General features: G+C 38.2%; 1 protein-coding gene across 1 annotated transcript in view; it reads right to left on the bottom strand.

Moving 5' to 3' along the window:
• Window positions 1–10,549: 10,549 nt before the first annotated feature.
• VWA3B (von Willebrand factor A domain containing 3B) overlaps window positions 10,550–23,350 on the bottom strand; it is a gene marked incomplete at both ends in the record, with an annotated part of 62,718 nt that continues 49,917 nt past the window's right edge. Inside the window, 5 exons of the mRNA XM_080351341.1 lie at window positions 10,550–10,823; window positions 15,176–15,273; window positions 15,811–15,948; window positions 17,120–17,244; window positions 18,100–18,214. Coding sequence (XP_080207467.1) covers window positions 10,550–10,823; window positions 15,176–15,273; window positions 15,811–15,948; window positions 17,120–17,244; window positions 18,100–18,214 — 750 coding nt within the window. The remainder of the gene's footprint in view (window positions 10,824–15,175; window positions 15,274–15,810; window positions 15,949–17,119; window positions 17,245–18,099; window positions 18,215–23,350) is intronic.

Raw genomic sequence — 23,350 nt, 5'->3', positions numbered from 1 at the left:
GCATGGGTCTTACTTTTGACTTGGCCAACTTTCTTTTGTACATTTTAGATCGTAAAAACCCATATAGGTGACAAATGAGGCACATTTTAAAAGTACTATATAGTCATAAGCACCAGATTAATATTATGATAATTAACTGAAATCATGTGCATTGGTGTCTCAAGTGCCTGTAACCAAAAAACCCTAAAGTTTTCTGGGGCCACTGCTGGAAAGATAAAAAGTTGCAGTGCCATTGAGTTCAGTATTATATAGCTTACACTTCTACAAGCCCTCGTAGAAGTACTCATAATCTAATTCAAGGAAAAAAAAGGCAAAACAGCAATAGTTGTGGATGTAGATACAATGTGTAATAAAATAAACCTTTTTTTATTGCTGACTCCACCTGACCTACAACATAAGTATTCTCTGTCTTTGCCAGTTTCTGGGAAGGAGTGGACCTGACCTCTCTGCTTCTCCCTGACTTCTTTGAAGTTAAAAAGTGCTTGCCAAAGCACCTGTAAACCATGTATGCACACATATATACAGGAACAAAAATAACAAACCAAAACAAACCTGTATGCACACATACATAAAAGAACAAAAGTTTCAGTGGGAGACACAGTCAATGGTGGGAGGTGAGGAATATTGTGTTCAGCGCTCTGGCATGCTGCGAACTTAAAGGCTTCTGCAGTCAAATTGGACAGGTTATGGTTAAAACTGGGCAGACCTTTATTTGAATGTATTGATCTCCTTTTTAAACAATACTGGGTGGACAGGCTTGGAAAAAGGGAGAAAAATGGACCATGAGTTACTAGTCAGACACCTGTTTGTCATTAGGAAAAATCCTCTCGATGGACCGGGTTCCACTTCACACAAAGTATCCCACATTTATAGGAGGAAGGACACCCAAAATCCTCACATCCTACAGAGACTGTAGGGGCTGTGCCCTTATGTGCCATTTAAAAAGCATACCCTCTTAAGCTTCTTCCTTAGGAGTAACCTATTTCTCTGTGGTGGTAAAATACACAGTCTCCTGCTGCTCTTAAACCCAGAATTAAGCATAAGATCCATGGTATGAAAAGGAGAAAGAAGAGGCAAATAAATTTAATTTTGTCAAGGAAAACATGAAGAAAGTCTACATGTAATATTCCTTCTCAGGATGAAAGCACACAGTGAGAGCATGGAACTGCTCTTTGACCACAAGGGCTGGAAGAGCTGCATGGGATGGGCAAGCACAGCACCACTTGTCCCAGCCATCACTAACATGGGTGAATGCATTAAGCCATATATTTAATTAGGAGAACAAACAGACCAACATTCAGCTGCTGGCACTGCAGGCATACTCACAATGTAATTGTCTAAAAACAGATTTCTAAATTCACATGCTAAAAAATACTTAAGCACTCGATACCAAGCTGTTAAGTTGAAATATTACCTCTTGTTTAGAAAGGAAGGGTCTGAGTTTCCTTCATCGGTAAAGCAGCTGCATGAAAGAAAGGTTGATGGTAAACCTTGGCAGGAACGTTCCTGCAAAAGATTTTTTTTTCTGTTGATATAACTCTTACACCCATCTTGAAGTGAATGGAAAACTGGTCAGTAAGTACCCAAATATGTTTCTGCTCAGAAAAAATGGATATTAAAAAAAAAATACTGAAAGGTGCAATACGGCCTGCCTTGGTGTCTAGTCTGCCACCATTCTATGGGTCATTGGATCCAACAGCATCTTGCCTTTTTATGGACAACTCAGATTCAGTATCCATGGACTCCTACCGTAACAATCCCTATAAAAACTTGCCTAGCCCCTGTATTTTGTATGCGTATTTGTATATTTATGTTCTTTAATATTTTGCATGCCTGGCAAGGGCAAAGCTCTTTCAGTTCAAGGTGACTTTCATGTTAGATCAATGAAAACAACAGGGAAGAATAAACAGGCAGCATCTGTGGGTGGTAAATGAATGTGTGAAAAGACTTTCAGAACAAAGCCAGGTTCTGCAGACAGGCAGAGAAGATGAAAGATGTGAAGAACAGTAGAAAGAAAACAAAACATTTTCAGCTATATTCAACATCTGTATTCACAACATTGCCTGAATTCACTCCCCACACATATTTCCTGGTAAGAGGTTTTGTTTTCTTGGTAAAGGGTTTGCTGGATCCTGCAATATGTTATATCTGGAAACACACAATATCTGGAAACACACAATGCCAGACTAGATGGGGCTTGGAGCAACCTCATCTAGTTGAGAATGTCCCTGGTCATGGCAGGCAGTTGGACTAGATGACCTTTAAAGGTCCCTTCCAACCCTATGATTCTGTGACTCTATGAGTCTATTCTATTAACAGTTCAGACCAGCGCAGCACCTGGAGCACAGGTAGTGGCACTGCTCACCACATACGGTACCAGTTGCCGCTTCAAGGAGATGCCAACAGGACAATCCAAGGAGGATGTAATATTAGTGATTTAATCTGAGGAAAATACTGAGCTTGAAAAGTGAGCACCCACAAGTATTTATTATTTACTGCTGACCTGGATTTCTTTTTCAAGCAGAAGCAACCGAGCTCTGCCTTAAGTCTGAGCCTACTAGCAGCTGTGCAGTTGTACTAGTGCCAGGTGGATCCCAAACCAATGCAGGCTGCTTATTGCCAGGGCTCTGAACTCAATATATATTCTAGAATTAGGGAGAGCTTGGCTGGAGCTTGTGAGCTCCTGGGAACAAAGCTTGGTGCAGGTTTGAATAAATCTGGTCTGTTCTGGATCTTTACAGCAAAACCAGGGAAGATCTGCCAGACTGTTCAGGTTAGCCTTGAGATTTACAGCTCAGCTGAGCCTGAAACTCACAGCTTACCTCTGCGGAACTAAAGGTGTTGGAATTAGCCACAGTCCTAAAATCAAAAGCCTTCCATCTAACACTGCTTTAACCACTCCGGTGGAATTCAATTACAGTAATTACTTCTTTTAAACTACTGGAACTGAGGACGAAAGTCCCAATGCAATGTCACAGAAGAACCACTCGGATGCTGGAGGATAGATCTATCAATGAGATGAAAGGCAAGCTCTAGGGCTGCCTTGGGAAATGAGGCCCTGTAATACATCACCATACTTCTTTTTATGTCGAGCCGTACAATGGTTGCCTGGAAAACCTTGTATACCTGTTCATAACCATTTCTCTCAAGATGAAAGGCTGTTTCCAGAGAAAAGAGACATGAGCAGCCTGAGGAAAAGTTCCAAAATATCCCAGTTTCCCTAAAAACTATGGCACCTCCTGTCCTAAATCCCCATCCCTCTTTGATCTTCTTTCCTCTCTGCTGGAGACAAACAACATAAACCAAAGATGAGGTGTGCAGGGATCTCCAGTCTCCACATCACTATTTGACATAAAGAAAAGTCAGCCTACAATCAGAAAACTAGGCTCAAGATCAGTGCATGCAGGTGGCTGTGACAACACGTCCTCAGTTTCTCAGCACCCTGCCCACAAAAGCCTCAGATCACAAAAAATGATGTGGAAAACAGAAGTAGAGATGCAGTTGTATAGATGCTGCAGGGCTCAGCTCTGAGTTACCTGGGGAGGAAACTGTCTGGAGCAGGGAATGCCACTGCAGATGGACAATTAACTCTGCTAAACCTGCTAAGGACTGAAATGTGGGGCAACTTTCAGTGGAAGGGAACTTTCAATTGTCAGTGGCGAGGACCCAGTATTAAGAGCTGCTTGGAGTGGGAGAAGAACTGGGCAAAAAGAGCTGGTGTTCAGTTTACGTCACATGTGTGTTTGTATTTGTTTGCTTTAAACCTTTTATTTCAACCCTGTAATTAGGAGACGAGGCTTACAATGTGCTGAACTCAACCATCACACAGTTTTGCCCTCCAGTATGTTTTCCATTAAATTGGAACCTGGACACTACTGAGCCATTTTGAGGTGTGTTCCTCCAGAAGCAGCAAGGCTTCCTCAGCAATCCTCATCTCAAGGCTGTTGGCCTGGCTGCAGGGCCAGTGTGGGGAGGACTGGAGAAAAGGAGGCTGAGGAGAGACCTTATCACGCTCTGCAACTACCTAAAAGGAGGTTGTAGTATGGAGGGGGTTGGTCTCTTCTCCCAATTAGCAAGTGATAGCACAAGAGGAAATGGCTGCAAGTTGTGACGGGGGAGGTTTAAGTTGGGTATTAGGAAACATTTATTCACAAAAAGGGTTGTCAGGCATTGGAACAGGCTGCCCAGGGATGTGGTGGAGTCACCATCCCTGGAGGGGTTTAAAAGATGTGTAATGAGGTTCTTAGGGACATGGTTTAGTGCTAGAGTTAGGTTATGGTCGGATCCAATGATCTAAAGGGTCACTTCCAACCAAAATAATTCTATGATTCTGTGACTGGCATTGCTAAATGCTCCATTTTGAAGAGCAGCCAGCATAAACCTGCACCCATTCCTGCCCAGCACCCGCCTTCCCAGGATAAGCAGCTCACAGCTGTGGGAAAAACCTCAGGTTTGATGCAGCTCAGTTGTATTTACACAGCAGTGAAGTTCACAGTGTTCTCACTGGGCAAGAAAGGAATCATAGAGTCATTTATGTCAGAAAAGACTTTAAGATCATCGAGTCCCACCATAAGGAAACAGCCGTGGAGGAAAAGGCCCTTTGCATACCTGTGCAGATTGAGTCAACACTTCCTATACTAACTTTTTTTTCCATGAAGCTGCCCTTTACATGGAAGATAAGACACTGATCTGATTTTATGGTTCCACAACTGAGTAGGAGATTACTGATGACTTTCTAAAAAAATGCAGATTCAAAAGCTTTTCCACTTCTTCCAGTTCTATCAGCTGGTCTCATAAAAGCCTTTACACTCATTTTTTCTTCTACCCTTGCTTCCCTTGGACCTTAGGAGTTTCATCATCACCCTACCAACGTGACAGCTGGCTCGCAGGTATTCTCTTCCTACACTTCTCTTTTGCTCAACGGAGAAGTCCAGTATAAAGTATCTTTTTCTACCTTCTTGTGCAGCATCAATTAACGTGTGTAATGCTGAATGCCAGGGGCTGAGTCCCAAGCCGTGTGGTCCAGAGTTTGATCCAGGACGACAGGTAGGGTGAATATGATTTTTTTTATTTTTTAGGGGGGGGTTTTGTTTGTTTTGTAGGCTATCTTTCTTGACAGAACCCAAAATTAGGCTGTCCTTGTCAAGCTCAGCCATGTGGCAAATCTAATTGGAAAATTCATCTTGTTGACAGAGCACCATAGTAATTGTTGACTCCTTAAAACACATCAGTGAAAAGAAGCAAGCATATGAAAACATCACCTGTACGTCTGCATCACAGCGTGGAATTCAGGACAGAGCTCGTGTTGTGCAAACGGACCAACAGGAGTGTTTGAATGAAAAGAATAAATCATCCTGACAATTCCCAGGCTTGATGCAAAGCAATGCAACAAAACATTTAACCAAACTCAGGCAGGAAAAAAGTCTTGTGGGCTGCAGTAGGAAAAATTAATAAATGTTATCCCATGACAGGTGCTTCTTGAGGTCAGACTGCTCACCCATAAAGGAACGGTGAAATGGATCCTTAATAACATGTGAAAAGGGAACTCATTCATCACCATCCGTATCTCTATAATATATCAGTCTTTAAATATAGCTTGTCTAAAGGCCCAAGAGTGATTGATGATCACCCTTTATACAGCAGCAGAATTCACCATTTGGACTACCTGTGCTGCCAATTTTCATCCTGCACTTGGTTAACATTCCTGTTTGTATTTCTCACTAATTTGTATTGTAGCCAGTGGAATACTAAGGTAACTTCAGCCATTTTTTCAGAAAGACCTTTGGTGGGAGCTGAGCATTGCACAGTGCTTGGGATGTCTTCTGTTCATTGCTCTTTTTCTTTTAGGTTTCAGGGGAAAGAAAAGTCAAGGTTCTCACCATGCTACTATGGTTACACTGTGCTAAGTGAAATATTTAGTGTGTGCTGCATGAAACAGAGATCCCTCACTCAAAGAAGCACTTCGTTGCTGTTATTCTAAACACACAAACAGAAAGAAGACCATAAAAGCAGCAATATGGTAAAACACCTGAGCTCCAGCCAACCCCGACTTAGAAAAACCTTTCTTGAGCCGAGGAAATATCTTCTCTATTTCTGTCCCACTCATTTTGCCCCTGATGGAAATTATTTCCCCATGTATTTATGCAAAAGCCTCCCTAACAACATGCAGAAATCTCTGCTCAGCTTCAGGGGTGTCCTTGGTTCCCTTTATCACTGGCTCTTGTCAGGGCCCTAAGAGTCCCTGGGTACAGCAAGCACAGTGCCCCTGCCACCGCCACTGGAAATCTGCAGTGACCGTGTTACACCCTGGATATCCAGAAGAGCCAGGAGGAACAGATCTCATCTTATAAGGTGAAATTGTTTCTATTCCTATTTGTTTAATCATGCAGAAACCTTTAATACTTGCTAATTTGCTCAGAAAGATATGCGGAATGTAATAATAATATTTTTATTAATCTAAGAATATTCTTCACCTGAGAAAGACATCTAAAAAGGGAAGAATCAAAGTCTAGAGGACATAATAAAGGAAAACCCCTGAGATATTACTGTTACATCAAAGCAGAGTATCCTGGCAGTCAAACCCAGTCATAAATGCGTCATGTATCTGGAAAACACACACACACACAAAAAGGTCTGTGATTAAATTGGCTGCCATAAAAGATGGAATTCACCAAATATAAGTGTACTACTCAGTTGCAATATCTACATATTTATGCATTAGTTGGCCACCTTCTGTTTCTATTTGGTTAAGCGTATCTTTTTAACTCCACTTTACTTCAAATGTAAACATGAATACATACATCTGCCTAGAAATTGCATGAGTATCTAATCTCAAGCTTGCAAGAATTTTTAATGTCTGCTCACCTTGATATGCCAAAAATATTAAGAAGCAGTCTTCACCTTAACAGAAAGCCCTAGACAACCATACAATTGTGTCACTACATCCGAAAGTCCTTCTTGAGTTAAGGTGAGGATCGTCAGTGCTAAACACACTACATCCCCCCACTACTGTGTGTCATTTCTAAGGTCGTGTCTTGGACAGCGAATATCCCTGTCTGTTGTTTGGGAGCTAAGAGTAGAGATGCTCCTAAATGTGTCAAAGTGCAATTCCTGCTTTCATTTATAATTCCATAACACTGAAGCAATTCCTCTGCCTTCAGAGTAGCACTGGCTTTATATCCAATGTCACAGAGAAGAATTCAGCCCTTGGTCTAAGTGAGTGTTGCCAAGCGGTCAGTCTTCGAGGGCAAAGTACCTCATCTGTGTTCTCAGGGGACAGTCCTCATCAGTGGAAAAGCTTAGGACAGACAAACATAGAAGTCAGCACAAGTGGAAAACTGGGCAGGATCCCTGCAGGAGGTCTTCCCAGATGCCTTACAGACCGCATCTGTGAAAAAGGGGTTTTGGAAAAAGACATTTTGCAAGAAAAGGCCCACAGTTAATAAATCAAATAGGCATACTGTAAACAAAGGATACTCAGACAAATAAAATTTTCCATTCTCTCTTCTAATACTGATACCTTTCAGCAGCACAACTGAATCTCTGACATTGTTTGTTTCATTACTGTTTTCTAAGCTTGTAGCTGTTGTTATTCCCATGCCAACCATTGTTCTTACTCTTCTTCAGGAATCATCTTCTGGTCCCTGCTGGGGACAGGGTATCGAGCTACATGGACATTTGTCTAACTCAGTGCTTACCTTCTCAGGTTTGCTATTGGCAATACTGTGTCACTGAAAAGTCACTTTTTACAATCACATCAAATGAGAACACAAACTACTAAGCACACTCCTGGCACAAAACAATGACAATCATAATGAATGAATGGCAAAAGACCAGAAGCAGGAGGAAAATATGAAAGAGACTAAAATAGGAAGAAACAAAGTAAATAAAATTGTGTACTCTATTTTGCTTAATATATTTCTTTAGGGGGGATTTTTTGGCTTTAAATGATCATATAAGAAACACTCATGTAGTAGAAAACAAAACTGAGGGTGGCATCTGAAAAATAAATATATGATACATTAGGGTGGGGAAGCAAAAGCACAGATTGAGTACACAGAGAGTATAAGTACGATCAGTTTTCAGATTGTTGATCATCCACAGCTACCACTGAAATCTCTGAAGCTGAGGGTTTAAAAATCAAAACTGTGCCTTTGAAAATTGCCTTATAAATGCACAACATCAGCACTTAGATGCACAAAAGGAACATTCTGATTCTTCTTGGGCAACCTGAGAGACAGGAATCTGGAGTTCACCTGTGTGAGGCTGAGGAAATTTCTTGACTGTATCCTAAAAGCTGATGGTATTTGTCTGCAGCACAGAAACATTGCTGGGCTAAAATACTGAAAGGAATTGTGGCTGTACTGCTACCTTGAATAAAATGAGAGATGCACGGTTAAATGAGTGTTCCACATCACACACAATTCACAAACTGTTTATTTTCTTTACCCAACACATGAGCTCTCTATGTACCTTCCCAACATGTTGAAGAAAAACCTTCTGGTCTTGCTTCCAGAATCTGGACAGAATTGCCCTTCCTCTCCCTCAGACACCCCACCACATGCCTCCGACACCAGTGGAACTGCACTTCTGTCCCTTGTATGTCTCCATGTTTCATTCTTGACGAGGAAAAAGACAGGAGTTTTAACACACTTTCCTCTTTCGATGAGCAGACAACCCTGACAGAAGAATCATTCCGGCCAAGTTGTAATATGCTATAAATGGAAAAACAAAAGCTAAATCTGGAGGCAGTTGAGGAGCCCTTAACAACACACAGCTGCAGTAAGTAACAGATGCGAGCGTAGCTGAATGGACATCAACTGCTTATTAAACAAGCCATGACCAGCAGATGGGAACACTGCTTTATTATGATAGCCTTCTCCAAATGCTGAATGAACTCTCTGGAAAATGAGACTAGGAAACAAGTGGGTGCTACAAATGTGAAATCCTACTGTGGGAAATTCAGCCAACTCACTAGATTGCCAGGTGCCACAGCTGTTAAACATTGAACCCAATTCAGAGCAACTAGATTTGCCACAGAAAAGGAGAGAAAATTATCATTTTCAAAGGTCTCCTATGTACCCCATATCAGCAGTTACCGTAATTATCAGTGTAATTGCTTCAAGTCACATCTCAATATAAATGAAAAAGGATACTTGGGCTCTCTTAGCTATGGCTTGCTAACGCACCAAGCAATGTAGTCTATTACTGTATATCATACCTGTACTTATCTCTGAATTGTTTTCTGATTTAGTTTTTTACTAGATCACAATTTTGGAAAATCAATAAGGAAATCATGTTAAATGAATGTTGAATGTAAGCATTATAGAGCAGAGAGGAGACTTGAAAGACAGGGAGAAGAATTTTTCTATAGAAAGAAATACATGGTTTTTAAAGAAGCTATAAGAACAGTTACTGTAATAACCAATCAACTAGTATTATTTGAGCTATCTAGATAAAGAATCATTAGCTCACTAACAGTCAGCAGGAATTTGCCAGGACTTCATTGACTCTCTTCTAAACTTACAGAGCTATCTAACAAACTAAGAGCAACAAGCATACACATTAGAATAATAATGTATTAAATATAATAGTTCTGGAATAAATAAGACAAGGTTACACATCAACACAATAATGAAGCTAATATACTCTAAATAACTAACACAATTACTGAATCTTATTCACTTCTGTTAGCATGTTTCCCTGAGTAGGAACAACAGGAGTGGGTTGTTGATGTCTCCTTACAATCAGGAATAGCTGAGTACAAATGAAACTACAAACATTCCAAAATTCTCCATTAATTCATACAGGACCCATCACTCTGTGGATATATAAGGCTTCATGGAAATATAAGGCCTGATCAACCACTTACATAAGAGACAGGTAGCTGAATCCACATTATCTTGGAGAGCACGAAAATCCATCTCTATATTAAGCAATGCTCATTCAAGTTCAGGAGAACTTACTTCCTCATATAATAGATGACTGTACACATGAAGCCAGCAGAACCATAGGAAAAGTGTTGATTAACACATAGAGTGGTTACAAAATACAGCCCAATCAGATTATTAAAAAAAATAAATATGTACCTGGAGAGTTCTTAAGAAGTGACAAGACAAATCTTTGGAAAGGTAGGCAGATCTTTAAGGATGTTTTCTATGGAGCACAAGAGTTCTCAGTCCCCAGGTGTAATAAATTGGGTAAGGAAATGCTCACAATATAGACATGCCTTTAACAAGTAACAAACAGTAGAAGGATTGGAATATATATTCTTTTTACTAGCAGGCACAGAGATTGGTGTTACTGCATCTTACTGCAGCTACAAATGTTAGGGAAATTAAATAGTATATGCTGGAACAAGCTTTATTCAGTTCTCCCCTTTGCTGTGGGAACACATGAGACTGATCAGTGTGAAGAATGGTTTTCAAAGGAGGTGAAAGAACCTTGTCACACGGGACATGGGAAAGCAGGCTGGTGTAACACCCAGAAATTAAGAAACCTGTTTTCTTGTGTGGTGATTAACTGAAGGCTCATGAGATCTGTTTAATCACTAATATTTATAATTTTCCAGAGCTACTTCTTTACTGTCAAATTCTTCTCCATTACTAGGCAGTGAATTTCTTCCTCTCTGTTTTATTTCCCTTCTGGAGACAACCAAAAAATCGTAACAGCCCCGTGTCTTCTCCCTTGGATGTCTTTTGTCTTCTGCTCTCCATTTCTTTTTCTTTTTTCCCCTATCTTCTTTCACAATACTTTTTTTTGCTTCTTCTCCTTCATCTTCCACAGATGAGTGAGGATTGGGCCTTGTGGTCTCTCTGTGTAGGCTGGAAAATCAGACCAGGAAATGAACTATGCTAAAAGCACACATATCATGTACTATTTTGAATCCTTTTTTACATGACATAGATTTCACCTTTTCCCACATCTCACAGCACTGACAAGCGAAAGACTTACCACATTCTTGACCATTTGACAGGGCTATAAATATCTTATAATTCAGTTTCTCTTCTATTTATAAGTAAGTAAAGAATAGCCTAAAACAGGCCTCTGGCTCCTAATTCCGTCTACGTCTTATGACTCCACAAAGGATTTGGGCAATAATTCTCTTTTATGGTGTGGGCCCAGAGCACATAGTGTTTTACTTTGCACATGGAATTTGGCAGTTATATTTGAAGAGTGCTTGTTCTATCACAATTATTTCTTTCGGCTGTGATGGCACTCCAAACACATGCCAGCATCTGATATTAAAATGATGAGAGATGTATGATTACCTCTAAAGTTCAGTGAACTGAGCATGACCCCTCGCACACACCGCATAAACATCAAAGACAATCTCAGAGGACCCAGAGCTGAAGAGTTAGCCAAGCCATTGTAATACATCTACGCACATGGTGGCCTCCCTGTCAACAGAGGAGCCTGGTTTATGCATTTTATTTCTTTCCCTTACTTCTATAGGACTTAGCACACAAGGATTGTCTCTTTTTGAACTCCTAAAAGTGTATTGCATTCAAACGTCATGTTTCCTTTCTGATTAAATCATGTTTCTACTTTATTTGTTTCTATCAACAATGTCAGCGTGTTCTCATTAGATCTGAGTGCATCCATGAGGAATATGCTGCACGTTTCCCCTCTGGTAAGTATGACATGGGAGGTAGGTATCTATTTTAGAATATAACAAATAAAAAGTTCCAGTGGAAAGCACACTTCCATACCCTCTAAAAGGTAGGGGCTCTAATGGAAACTCCAACTAACTGTGAGCTGGAAAACTGCTACAGAATTGCTAATATTAATAACTGATGTGTAACTAATGAAATATAGTTGTTTAGTGGCTTTGAATGTACACCTTCTCATAAAAACAATCATTCAACACGACATGGCAGTTACACAAACAAATATAAAGTAAAATCATGGCCAGTACCAGCTTTTTATGATGCAGCCACTGAGTTAATGTAGTCAACGCCCAGAAGAGGACATTATGTGTGTCTATATGATACTAAAGTGACGTGTTAAGCAGCAAGAAAGCAATGAGATTTCATTTTACAAGTATGTGACTTTACAGAGAACTCAAAACTTTGCTGGGAATGTTACAAGCAACTGACGAACATTCTGAATTAGTAAGCGCATTTTCACAGACTGTATACTCAAATCTTGCAAAGCAATTTACTGTAGAAAGTTATAGATCCAAGAAGTAGGAACTTAAGACTCATAACTATAAAAGCTCTATAGCGCCAGGCTTCCATCATTATTTTTTCCAAAAGAGACTAAAAATTCAGCAGAACTAGATACAACACATAATGTGGAAAAAGATGGAGAGAAATGTATTGCAGTAGATTATAAAGCTGGGAACGTGCAAAAGAAGGTGCTGTGATTCTGGCAGTGAATCACGGAATATTGTGGATCAGTAGTGATCACCGAGTTTTTTATTGGCACACCAATGCACTTCATCTGGGTACCTGGGAGTTAGGTGTACGTTGCCTATATGCTAAAAATCACTATTTATGTAATTTATGCAATGCCAACAGACAATTCTGGGAATCCCAAAAGCTCAAATATGTCTACTTCAGGGCTGTAAGTGACTATCTAGTTGAGAGAGTCAACTAGATCTCTTTGTCATTTCTTATTAGATGCTTTACACGTTTCGCTGCACTCTGCACTATAAATCTTGACCTTCAATATACATCCATGCAGCCAAAGCACCTAAATTCCCCTCTCAGAGCTGCCAAGTGCTCAAGTGTTGCTGCTTTGAGTCCGACAATGTCTCTTTGCTTATCTGGGCCTGAGTGTCTTTAAAACTCTAGCAATGAGAAATCATTTGAAATAATAATGTTTGGAGGCACTTCTCATGTTCCATTAATTTGAGGAAAATTTGAATACTGCTATCTTCAAAAACACAGACGTTTTGCAGAAAAACCATTGTCATTTCAAATATGGTGGTTTGTTTCTAAAATCTACAACTGCTGTGAGAAAAAACAGAAATGATGTAGTGAAAACTTCAGACCTTAAAACAACTATAAGACATTGGCATGCAATCATTATGCTTGCAAAATTTATGCTCTATTCCAGGCCATGCTAAAAAATGTTTTAGTTTGATTTAAAGGGGATAAAATGAACCCATTAACTGAGAATCCATTATTTTGTGTTGTGGCAACAATATTGTTTTGAATATTTTATTTGGATTCCATTAATTTAATTTTAATCATCTGCTATACAAACTAGTCAGGGCATTTACAATAAATCAATGTTTACTAGCTGTAAACACTATATAGAAATTCACAATTAATATGACTCGAATATGCAGTTTCAAGTACTTTTTTACCTAGAGATCTGCCAGATTTGATATCACTTCATCGAAAATTTAGATCTAATGAGTACATTTATTTCTTGTTTGCAAAAACTGAGTGCCTTCATTTCAGTCAGTTCTCCAAAGAATTCCTCTCTTTGCCAGTAAATAACTCAATTTTTTCATAATTTGTACATAACAATGACAAGGCAGCTTGCCAATAAAGCCTGTTTGAAGAATGAATATTAAATTTTATATTAAAGCACTCAGTCGTGAAACAAAGTGTTTAGAATGGAAGCCATTCTTATTTCTTATGCATTGAGTCACATCTTTTCTTAATCAGCTACCTCATTTAGAATATAATTCAACTCAGTGGAAGGGAAAGACTTCCACTGATTTTGCTGGAACTCAGCTCAATTATATACCTGCCTTTTTTCAACTGATTGTATGTATTAAGTAGGAAACCACCGTCTTCAGGTTAACTTTTGTGTGAAAAGAGATAACCATCATGTAGGTGATCTGGCCTGGATGCATTTCCAGATCTGGAATTCTGCTCAGTAAAGCGGGGGTATTCATTTTTTTATGTGCTGTGGCTGCAAGCTGGCAGAAGAGCAAGTTTCAAACTGTGCTGGAATCACTCCTATAAAATGTGTGGGAAACAGGGCTTAAATCAGTGTTGCTTTTTGTTCCATCATTCTCAGGGAATCCATTAATTGGCCCATAACTGGAACCCTCGCCCATCATTTTTACATGTAATCTTTAACACTGATCTTCATATTAGAACATCCAATAAAAATGGAGAAATTCTAACACTGCCTTTAAAGGTGGGATTTGTCCTGTTCATGCAACCTTTTGGGAAAAAATCTCCCATGATGGAGATTATACCATCCTTTGGCAGCATTGCCCATACTATGTTGACATACACGGAAGAGGAAACCTTTCAGTTTAGGATCCCTATGGGATGTCAAGGCAGATGGAAGATTCAAAACAAAAGCATATGTTTTCTCACACCAAATGTGAAAGTGTACAGCTCCTTCTGGGAAAAGGCTATGGATGATAAAGGTTTACATGTGTTCAAAAAGTAACTGCACAAATTCATGGAAGAAAAATCCATCAAGGCTGTTTAATACACAGGCTCCATTTCTGCTTCTGAAAATCCTTAAATCACAAATTGGTGGAGTTTGGGAATGTACTCTGGAGAAACGTCCCTAGATGATTGTTCTGTTCATATTCTACTTGCTGAGATCTGTTGTTGCTACTTGTCAGAGATTGTTGGTCCTCTGAAGGTCATCAAAATCCAATGTTATTTCCAATGGATTAAACTAGAGCTTAATACAGGATATAAAATTAATCCACAATCACTTGGAATCACTGCATGTTCAGCACACACTTCACACCAGAAGAATGTTACCTCTGCTGTATGTAAGTTCTGCAGAATTTAAATCGGGGCTTATGTTCATCCTACATGCTCTCTCCCCATCATTCCCCAGATTTAAGGCCAGCAGAAGATTCACTATCTTGGAAACAACTTGTGATTTAATGTATAGCTTTATATTTCAATAAATACCTTAAAAGAAAAATAAGGTCTACAACAAATAGAAACTCACTTTCATGTTTCAGCAATCCTCTAACAGCTTCATGGGGCTAAATTTCAATTCATCACATCCCATCAATGTTTCCAAAGCGAAAATAGGGCAATAAATTGCCAGATAATAAAACGTTAGGACAGACAGTTAATGCTCTTCTGATTGACATGATTGTGGGTCAAATGACTTGATTGCATGTGTAGAGCAAGCCAGCTACATACAGAAATCTGGCGGCATAGTTTAACCCGAAGTGCAACATTTAGGATTCATGCAAAATAACTTTTATATTTTTAGGTTCAAGCACACTCACGTCATATAATCCACCATCTGCGCCATTCTTATGTACTGACAGGAGAAGGCATACTTCATTTGGCTGATTTTAATAAGCCCACTTCTTACACAGTGTTCCTGCAATAATACAATCAACATTCATCTAATTTAAATCTAAATCCCAGAAACTATGAAGATATATATGTATAAAAAGCCAACTGTTTAACAAAACTGTAATCAGCCTCTAAATAATGAAGATAAAAGTTTCAAGTACAAAGTACCGTTTCTTAATATGCATCATGAAAAATGCAGTATAATTATCATAATGGCTTACAAACAAATAAAGAAACATAACAAAATGAATTGAAGACCATACTGACTGTGATAAAGCTCCTTATGTTTCTCATTTTACCAGCACGGAGCTTGTGAAAGCCACCAAAGGGATTATAGAGGAAAGAAAAGAGTATGATTTAAGAATAAATTATGCTACAGAATTTCTTAGGTCATATCTACTACATAAGCCCTATTTCATTGAGCCCTGAAATATGATTTACTTTGGTTAGCTGGAGACAGGCATTGGGACAGTGAGCTCATTAGACTGGGAAATTATATCTGCTTTGTTAGAACAATGGTGATACCATTGCCAAATTGGTATCATCATTTAGGTTTACTTACTTTCCTGTTGTTGAACAGTAGAACCGTGTAGAGTCTGTCACCTGTTGCCACCCTCTGTGGTGTTGCTATGACAATGGCAGGTGCATAATATTCATTTCTTGTTAGCGTCCCAGTTCTGGCAAAGACATAGTCTCCAACCTGCACATCAGGAAAGCAATGGTTTGCAAGAAACGTGTAACTTGTCAGTTTTACAAGACATTAAAGGTAAATACTCAGATATTTTTAAATAAATCATCATTCTAACATGTTCCCATGCATTATTTTTTTCTTTAAAAGAAAAGAACTTGTTTGTTGCATGTAAGAATCACTCACAATTTCCACTGAATCAGGGAGAGAACACTTAGTGAAAACAAAGGACAGAGCCCCACTAAATGTATAAGGGCTCAACTAGCAAGTCACACTCAGTAAGGAAACTCATAGAACTCTATGTTCCCTTGGATTTTGTGCAAATGTATGTTTTTAATACGTTTTTAAACCAACATTGGGAATTTTAGAGAAGTCCAGATGTACCTGACTTATATAAAATGATTTTTAAAATGAACGCAGAAGTCACAATTTTCTATCAAATTCTACAGATGTTCCCTAGAGTTGGATGTTCCCTTTACAGAATACCAGAAACTACCATATCAGGATTTGCTTTCATTTCAAACAGAAAAAAAAGGCATGTCCCTAGTTTTAAGTGCAACAAGGCAGTTATAAAAATGCTTCTTGTATTTGAAGCAGTTGTGTCTATTCTGCATCTTTCTGTATCCATCAGCTCCCTAGTGTGTAAAATAATAATCACATGAAAAAAACAACTGTGATTACACATAGCCAGCTGATAAATTTTAAATAAAAACAGAAATATAGACTAATTTTTTTTTTAAATTATTACTGTTATTTGCCTTAATATAAGGTTATCTGCTGGGTTTAATATATGCTGTGAAAAACAAATGGTTATGACCTGCTGTACATCACGTTGTGTATAAAAGGTTTTCCTTGATTCGTAATCTGTGTGCTCGGAAACAATCAGTCTGCTGGTAAATAGCTCACCTTTCTTCTATAGGTGGGCAAATAATGATGTTTTATAAAGAAGATAATACAGAATCCTAATAAACAAAGGAATAGGATTACGACAAAAACAAGTTTCAAACAAATAAGTAATAGCATGTTGAAAACAGTATGATATTACTAGCACTAAGAACTCTTCTTTAAAATAAATAGATGTATTTAAAAGAGTTTTTTAAAAGCTATCCATTATTCTATGTGTGACCAAATGAACAAAGTTAAAAATGCATATTTGCTGTCATTAAAAAATACAACTTTTCACCTGCAGACGGGGGCATGGCACAGCACCTCCCACAGGTATAGCGAACTTCACAGGTACAATCCAGGCTTCCCCATTGCTGAAGTCAACAAGTGCACAAGTAGAACTGATATTCTTTATCACCGTTCCTAAAAAACAACATAATAAAATATTCAAATGATTTTTTAATGCCCTTTGTGGATTCTTTGGTTTTAATCCTATAGGCTGTCACACATCACTGAGGTCAAACATGTCTATATTATACATTCCTCATTTTCATTTAGCTAGAGTAAGCTGTGCTAGGGCAATAGAGAAATCTGTATCTAAAAAACCACAGTCGTACTAACCATTCTTAATAATGCCGTAAAAATAAAACAAAGAATAATTTTCAAGTCCAGATCTGAGATTTGTAAGCTGATCAGGTGGATGATTGCTGACAAAAAAAACTATTACCACAGTTAAAAATATGTAAATTGAAAAAAAAAAAAAAAAAGTCAAGGTAACACAAAAATAAAAACACATATTCACAAATGCTTCTTTTTTTTTTTTTTAATGAAACAACAGAACACAATTGTACCTACTAATCATTCTGGCTCAAAAATCAACAAAGAAGCAGAATGATTTAGTGAATTCTTTGAAAACACACACACACACACACACACACACACACACAAGCTCGGCTTTTGCCAAATGCTCAACAGAAACACGCGAAGGAGACATCAAAGAGGGAAAGGTTCATACTCTTGGATACTCAGTTACTTAAAAGGATTTCCTTCCATACTCCTCTTACATAAATGTATCATTGCTTTCTAACTTGACAAAATGTATGTCTTTTTATAAGTGTATATATGGGCACACACAAGATATTTATTACTTTTTCAATAATATGCATATGTAATATTAAATCTGATTAAGACAGAAGTAGCTTATCATTTCCAAAACTAACATTTTATCAGTATTAAGAAATGCTAAAAAATATTTAAAATGTGGACAAAAACATATACCTGGATAATAAAATCCTGTGACATCTGACCTTGCAATGACCTTTTGGCTTTTGTGAGTCACAAATACTTTTTGTCCTCTTTTAGATTTTGACTTCACAGTCTCTTCTCCAAGTCTCTGTAATTCAATAGAATTATTCTTTCCACAACAGCTAAGCCAGTCAGCCTCAATCTAGCCTTTGGAATTAATAAAAAATGTAGGCAATGTAATGTTATGACATCTACAGATAGTTCACATTGAACTGGAATTATTTTAAGCATTAAAAATAGTTATAAATAGAGAAAGTGATGTTACAGGCAGTACTCATGGACAACATAACCTAACAGCTTTCACTATAAAATCCTCTTTTACATGGTCATAACAATACCTAGTGTTCAGGAGAAAATTTACCTTGATGAATTATGGTTCTTGCTGCCATTTTGCTAGAAAAAAATTCTACAAAGTTGTACAATTCATATACAAAAATGAACTGATTTTGCAGAATAAGTAAAAGTGCTATACAAATTCATTCTGTCCAGACAGGTGAGTCTTCACAATAATGTTGTTTTCATTCATTATACCTCACTGTATGGAATGACTGATTAAAAATTCAAATATAGAATCAAAAAGTTTTTTAAAAATTCCTGCAGTGTCTGGAAAAAAAAATTATTTACCAAGAATAAATTCAAAATTAACATTTTGAGCAGCTTTAAAACATTCCAGCTTAGCAAAATATTATACCACATTTGCCAGAGCTGCCACTATCCATCATTCCACTCTGCTAGTTTGGGTTCTTCATACACTAATTCTCTTCTTTGCGGGGCAGCTTCACAGACTACAGCTCCTGCAATGCTGTAACTACAGCTCCTCACAAGAGCTCTGGAGCTGGCTGGTGAATTGTAGGTGGGGGACCATGCACCAGGTTGTGAGACTAGAAATAGGAGTGGGACTGGCTGGCTGTGGACTGACTCAACTCCTAGTTGAAATCGGTGACTGCGATTGGTAACTGAATGAGGAACAGGCTGCCAGGAAAGTGGATGAGTCACCATCAATGGAGGTGTTTAAAAGACACATAGATGAGGTTCTTAGGGACACGGTTTAGTGTCAGTATTAGGTTAATGGTTGAACTCTATCATCTTAAGGGTCTCTTCCAACCAAAATGATTCTGTGAGTCTATGATTCTATGAATGCAAAAAGCACGATGGATCTCTCGCAACAACTGAAGCAGGGGGCTATGGGAAACACAGTATGTGAAAACAGGCAAAGAGTTCACAAACCACATGTGGCTCTACATAAAAATATACTGTTGGGCTTTCTGAGCTTCTGTGTATATGACTTTACAGTCAACAGATCCTTTTACCTTAAAGCCTTTTCTCTCTCACATTAACATTTTATGGAGTCTCAGTGTTATTCGCCTTTGAAGTAGATCAAGTTCCTGAATCTCTTTTTTTCTAGTAGAAAGAATTTCTTCCCGTTCAGGGTGTCTCTCTTACAGAAAGCTTTGAGAGGATCAGGGTATTATATGGATATGTCAGAAAGTGAAAGAACACTTTACATTTTGCTTTCCTGAGACAATTAAGAAAACTGATAGTATAAAAACATTTTATTTCTAATACTGAAAAGTCCATAATCCCAGTGTTTTTATAATTACATTTTAATAATCCTCAAGAACAACACTATATTTTATATTTACTGCAACAGCAAATTAATTCTTGAAAAAGTCAATTATTTTCTCCATAATGCTCACAATAATGTTTCTAAATATAAACTATAAGCAAAGTTAAATAAATCATTTTCCCCATAAATTTTTAAAATACATATTTATTAACCTGTCTCCTAAACAATTTGCAAGCATCCATCTCTTACACAATTCCTTTGAGTCATAAAAACACACAATCTGACATCTCAAACTTTTCCACAGATCTACAAGCTATTCTCAAAAACAATCATAACTCAGACTCCTAAAAATCCCTGCTTGCTAGGGTGTGTATGACCTGCTTCCTTGTCTCATGACATTTTCTTCCTAAAAATATATTTGATTTTTATACTCAATTTTCCCTAAGAGTCAATAATGATGGAAAAGATGGGAACAATTTTGACTAAATTATTTGTTCTCAGTTTCACTATAACTATCACAAACTGTTTTTTCCAACCAACTCCCACACAAAAACCACAAACAACCCTTAAAAAAAAGTCCTAAAAATAAGCAAAATACACACAAACAAAAAGGAAAAAAAAAAAAAAGATATTTTAAATGGGAGATATGTGGAATTTTTCTAGTTTATTCTTTACCTCTATAGAATATAAATTATATCAACAGCTCTGTTGTTCAAACTCAGTCTAAACCAGAGGCTCTTCACAGCGCTTAACTGACTGCTTGAAGTACAACCTAACAAAGGCTGATTTGAGTGCAAAGACTTAGAGATCCACAGACATAAAAAGGTATTTGGGTAAACTCTTTACTTAATTCCTCAGGCTCCAAAGGGACAGCTGCTGCTGAATATTTATTATCAACTAATTCGTAATGCTTGACCAATAACTTGGGTAAGTTTCAGCATTCCCCAATAATCCAAGTACTAAAGACTGAACAGGCAGCCACAATGATGATGCTGAGCCCTGCAGAGGTCAGGTGGCTCAGAAATATGCTCTAAATTCAAATCTGTCTCTCCTTCCTCTCAGACAGCCTTTAGATGTTCAGTGCGATTGACTCAGACACTATGATAGCATCCATTTCTGGACTATTGTTCTTCAGTACTTTTATTACAAAAGAGCCCTCTTTGATCATCAGGGATTTCCCCCTTGTGTAGCTCTGATTCTGTTGAAGGCAGTGCATTAAACAACATGAGGTGAGGGAGACTTTGCTTACCCCTACCAATACCTGCTGCATTTTAAAATTGTCTTTCAAAGAGATTAGGTTTTGCACTTTCATAGAATCACAGAATCATTTTGGTTGGAAGAGACCCCCAAGATCACTGACTCCAACCATTAACCTAACACTGGCACTAAACCATGTCCCTAAGAACCTCATCTACACATCTTTTAAACCCCTCCAGGGATGGTGACTCAAACACTTCCCTGGGCAGCCTGTTGCAATGCCTGACAGCCCCTTCTGTGAAGAAGTTTTTCCTAAAATCCAATGTAAACCTCTCGTGGTGCAACTTGAGGCCATTTCCTCTCAACCTATCACTTGTTACTTGGGAGAAGAGACCAACCCCCTCCATGCTACAACCTCCTTTCAGGTAGTTGTAGACAGCAATAAGGTCTCCCCTCGGCCTCCTTTTCTCCAGGCTGAACAGCCCCAGTTCCTCAGCCGCTCCTCATCAGACTTGTGCTCCAGACCCCTCACCAGCTTTGTTGCCCTTCTCTGAACTCTCTCCAGCACCTCAATGTCTTTCTTGTAGTGAGGAGAACTTTCCTACTATAAGTGAGAATTGATAGGAAGACTATCCACGGATCTCCATGTGTCTCTGCTCTAACTGGCTTTTCACAATCCTGACACCTCCAGAGCTGAGCAGCCACTGCATTTCCCAGGCTGTCAGTGGCAACAAGACCATTCTGTGTAGACCACAGTTCAGTTTTATGAAAGAGTTGATCTTTTTGTAGCTACACACTCTCCACCTGGTTACTTCACTGACGACAATGGAAATTTTGACCAAACATTTCCAGGTAGTTATAACTTTTTGTTGTTGTTGTGCTATTTTGGATGCTTGTTTTGCCTTGCCTCCCTAAAGACACCGAAGAACAAAGACAGGGATGCCAAGCTGTTTAGGAAATATATGAATGCAAAAAAGGTATCACCAGACAGCAATTAGTGATCCTTAAACAGTGAGGAAGAATGAGGAGTGTAAGAATTAGGACACCAGGAAATAGATGAAACTACCAAGGGAGATTTAGAATTTCCATTCCTGTAAAGAATCAAGTCTCAACTATAAATATTTCATTATGAGTAGTTAAATTAATTGCATATATGAATACATTTTTGGGAAAGAACAGATTCAATGAGCCACTAGAGGTCCCTTTCCACCCACATAATCATGCTTTACAACACACATTATGCTTATTAACCATTTAAGTTATTTTTATTACATGGTGACCATTCAACAGTATCACAAACAAGTGTAAGCCCTGAACATTCAAGCTCATCCTAGAGGAAACACAGGACTTCTAAAAATGTATTCTTAAAGAGTCAATCCTTAGCAAACAATGCAGCTTCATTTCTCTGCAGAATCTGAAATCTATTCATATACAGAAACAGAAATACTTAGTATGAGATTAAATCTTCTCTGTCACTCTCAAAGGCCAGATTGTGACCCTTAGGGAAAGAAATACTTTACATGAAGATGTCATGGCCATTAACAGAATGCACCAAACTTTACTGGAAGCTGTCACAGTAGGAGAATAGTAACCTTACAACCTTAGTAGGCCTGAGCCAATCTAATAAGAATTCGGTAGGAAACCATGAACAAGTCCTTTTACTAAGTGACATCACATTGTAAACAGCTTTATAATTCAGTGAGAAAACAAACAAACAAACAAATACATAATAAGAAATGATGGTTGACTGTTATGCCTGACAAGTCCAAAATAGAAAACAGATACAGTATTTTAAGTCAAAGCAGTTACTTATTAGGAAAAAAAAATAAAGTAAATGATACCTTTTACTATCTTTAGATGAAAGCTGAGTGCCAGCCTGAAGAGGAATATTTTTGTCAACCAGTGCTTTAGTCTGTACAGCAAAAAGATCTGAGTAAACTGAGCAAAATACCACCTATAATTAGCCCTCCCATCATCAGTGTTCAGTGGTTTATATTTTGCCTGATAGTAACTAAATGCGTTTGCCCATTTCCCAAAGCATTTACTTCTTGCATCACTAGAGATCTTCAGACATCTTACGGCCCTGTGCAGATGGATTTCTACTTCATCCTCCTCCAAAAAGGCTCTGGTGTACCCCACCTTTCACAGGTATGTGCAAACACAGCAGCCTCAACACAACTCCCAAAGGTCAGAGCACAGAGGGAGGATAACCAGACTATTAATTCAGTTGTAGGCTTAAACAGAAAGCTCCAGTAGCAAGGACATCCAAAAAGGATTACTAATTCTTTTAAGAAGTTGTGAAGGTAATTAGGAGCCCTTAAAAGCTAAAAACTAAGGGGGGTTATTTTGAGTTTAGTAAAAAAAATAGCAGGAAATTTAGAAGTCTGCTTTGTTGAGTAGACCTCCAGGATAATTGTGATTTTTCTACCATTTCACAATGACAATTTTCATTCAGTGCTA

The sequence above is a fragment of the Nesoenas mayeri genome (assembly GCF_963082525.1).
Source record: "Nesoenas mayeri genome assembly, chromosome: 1".
Lineage (NCBI taxonomy): Eukaryota > Metazoa > Chordata > Aves > Columbiformes > Columbidae > Nesoenas > Nesoenas mayeri.
The sequence above is the reverse complement of the archived record's forward strand: the minus strand, read 5'-3'. Positions and strand labels throughout refer to the sequence as shown.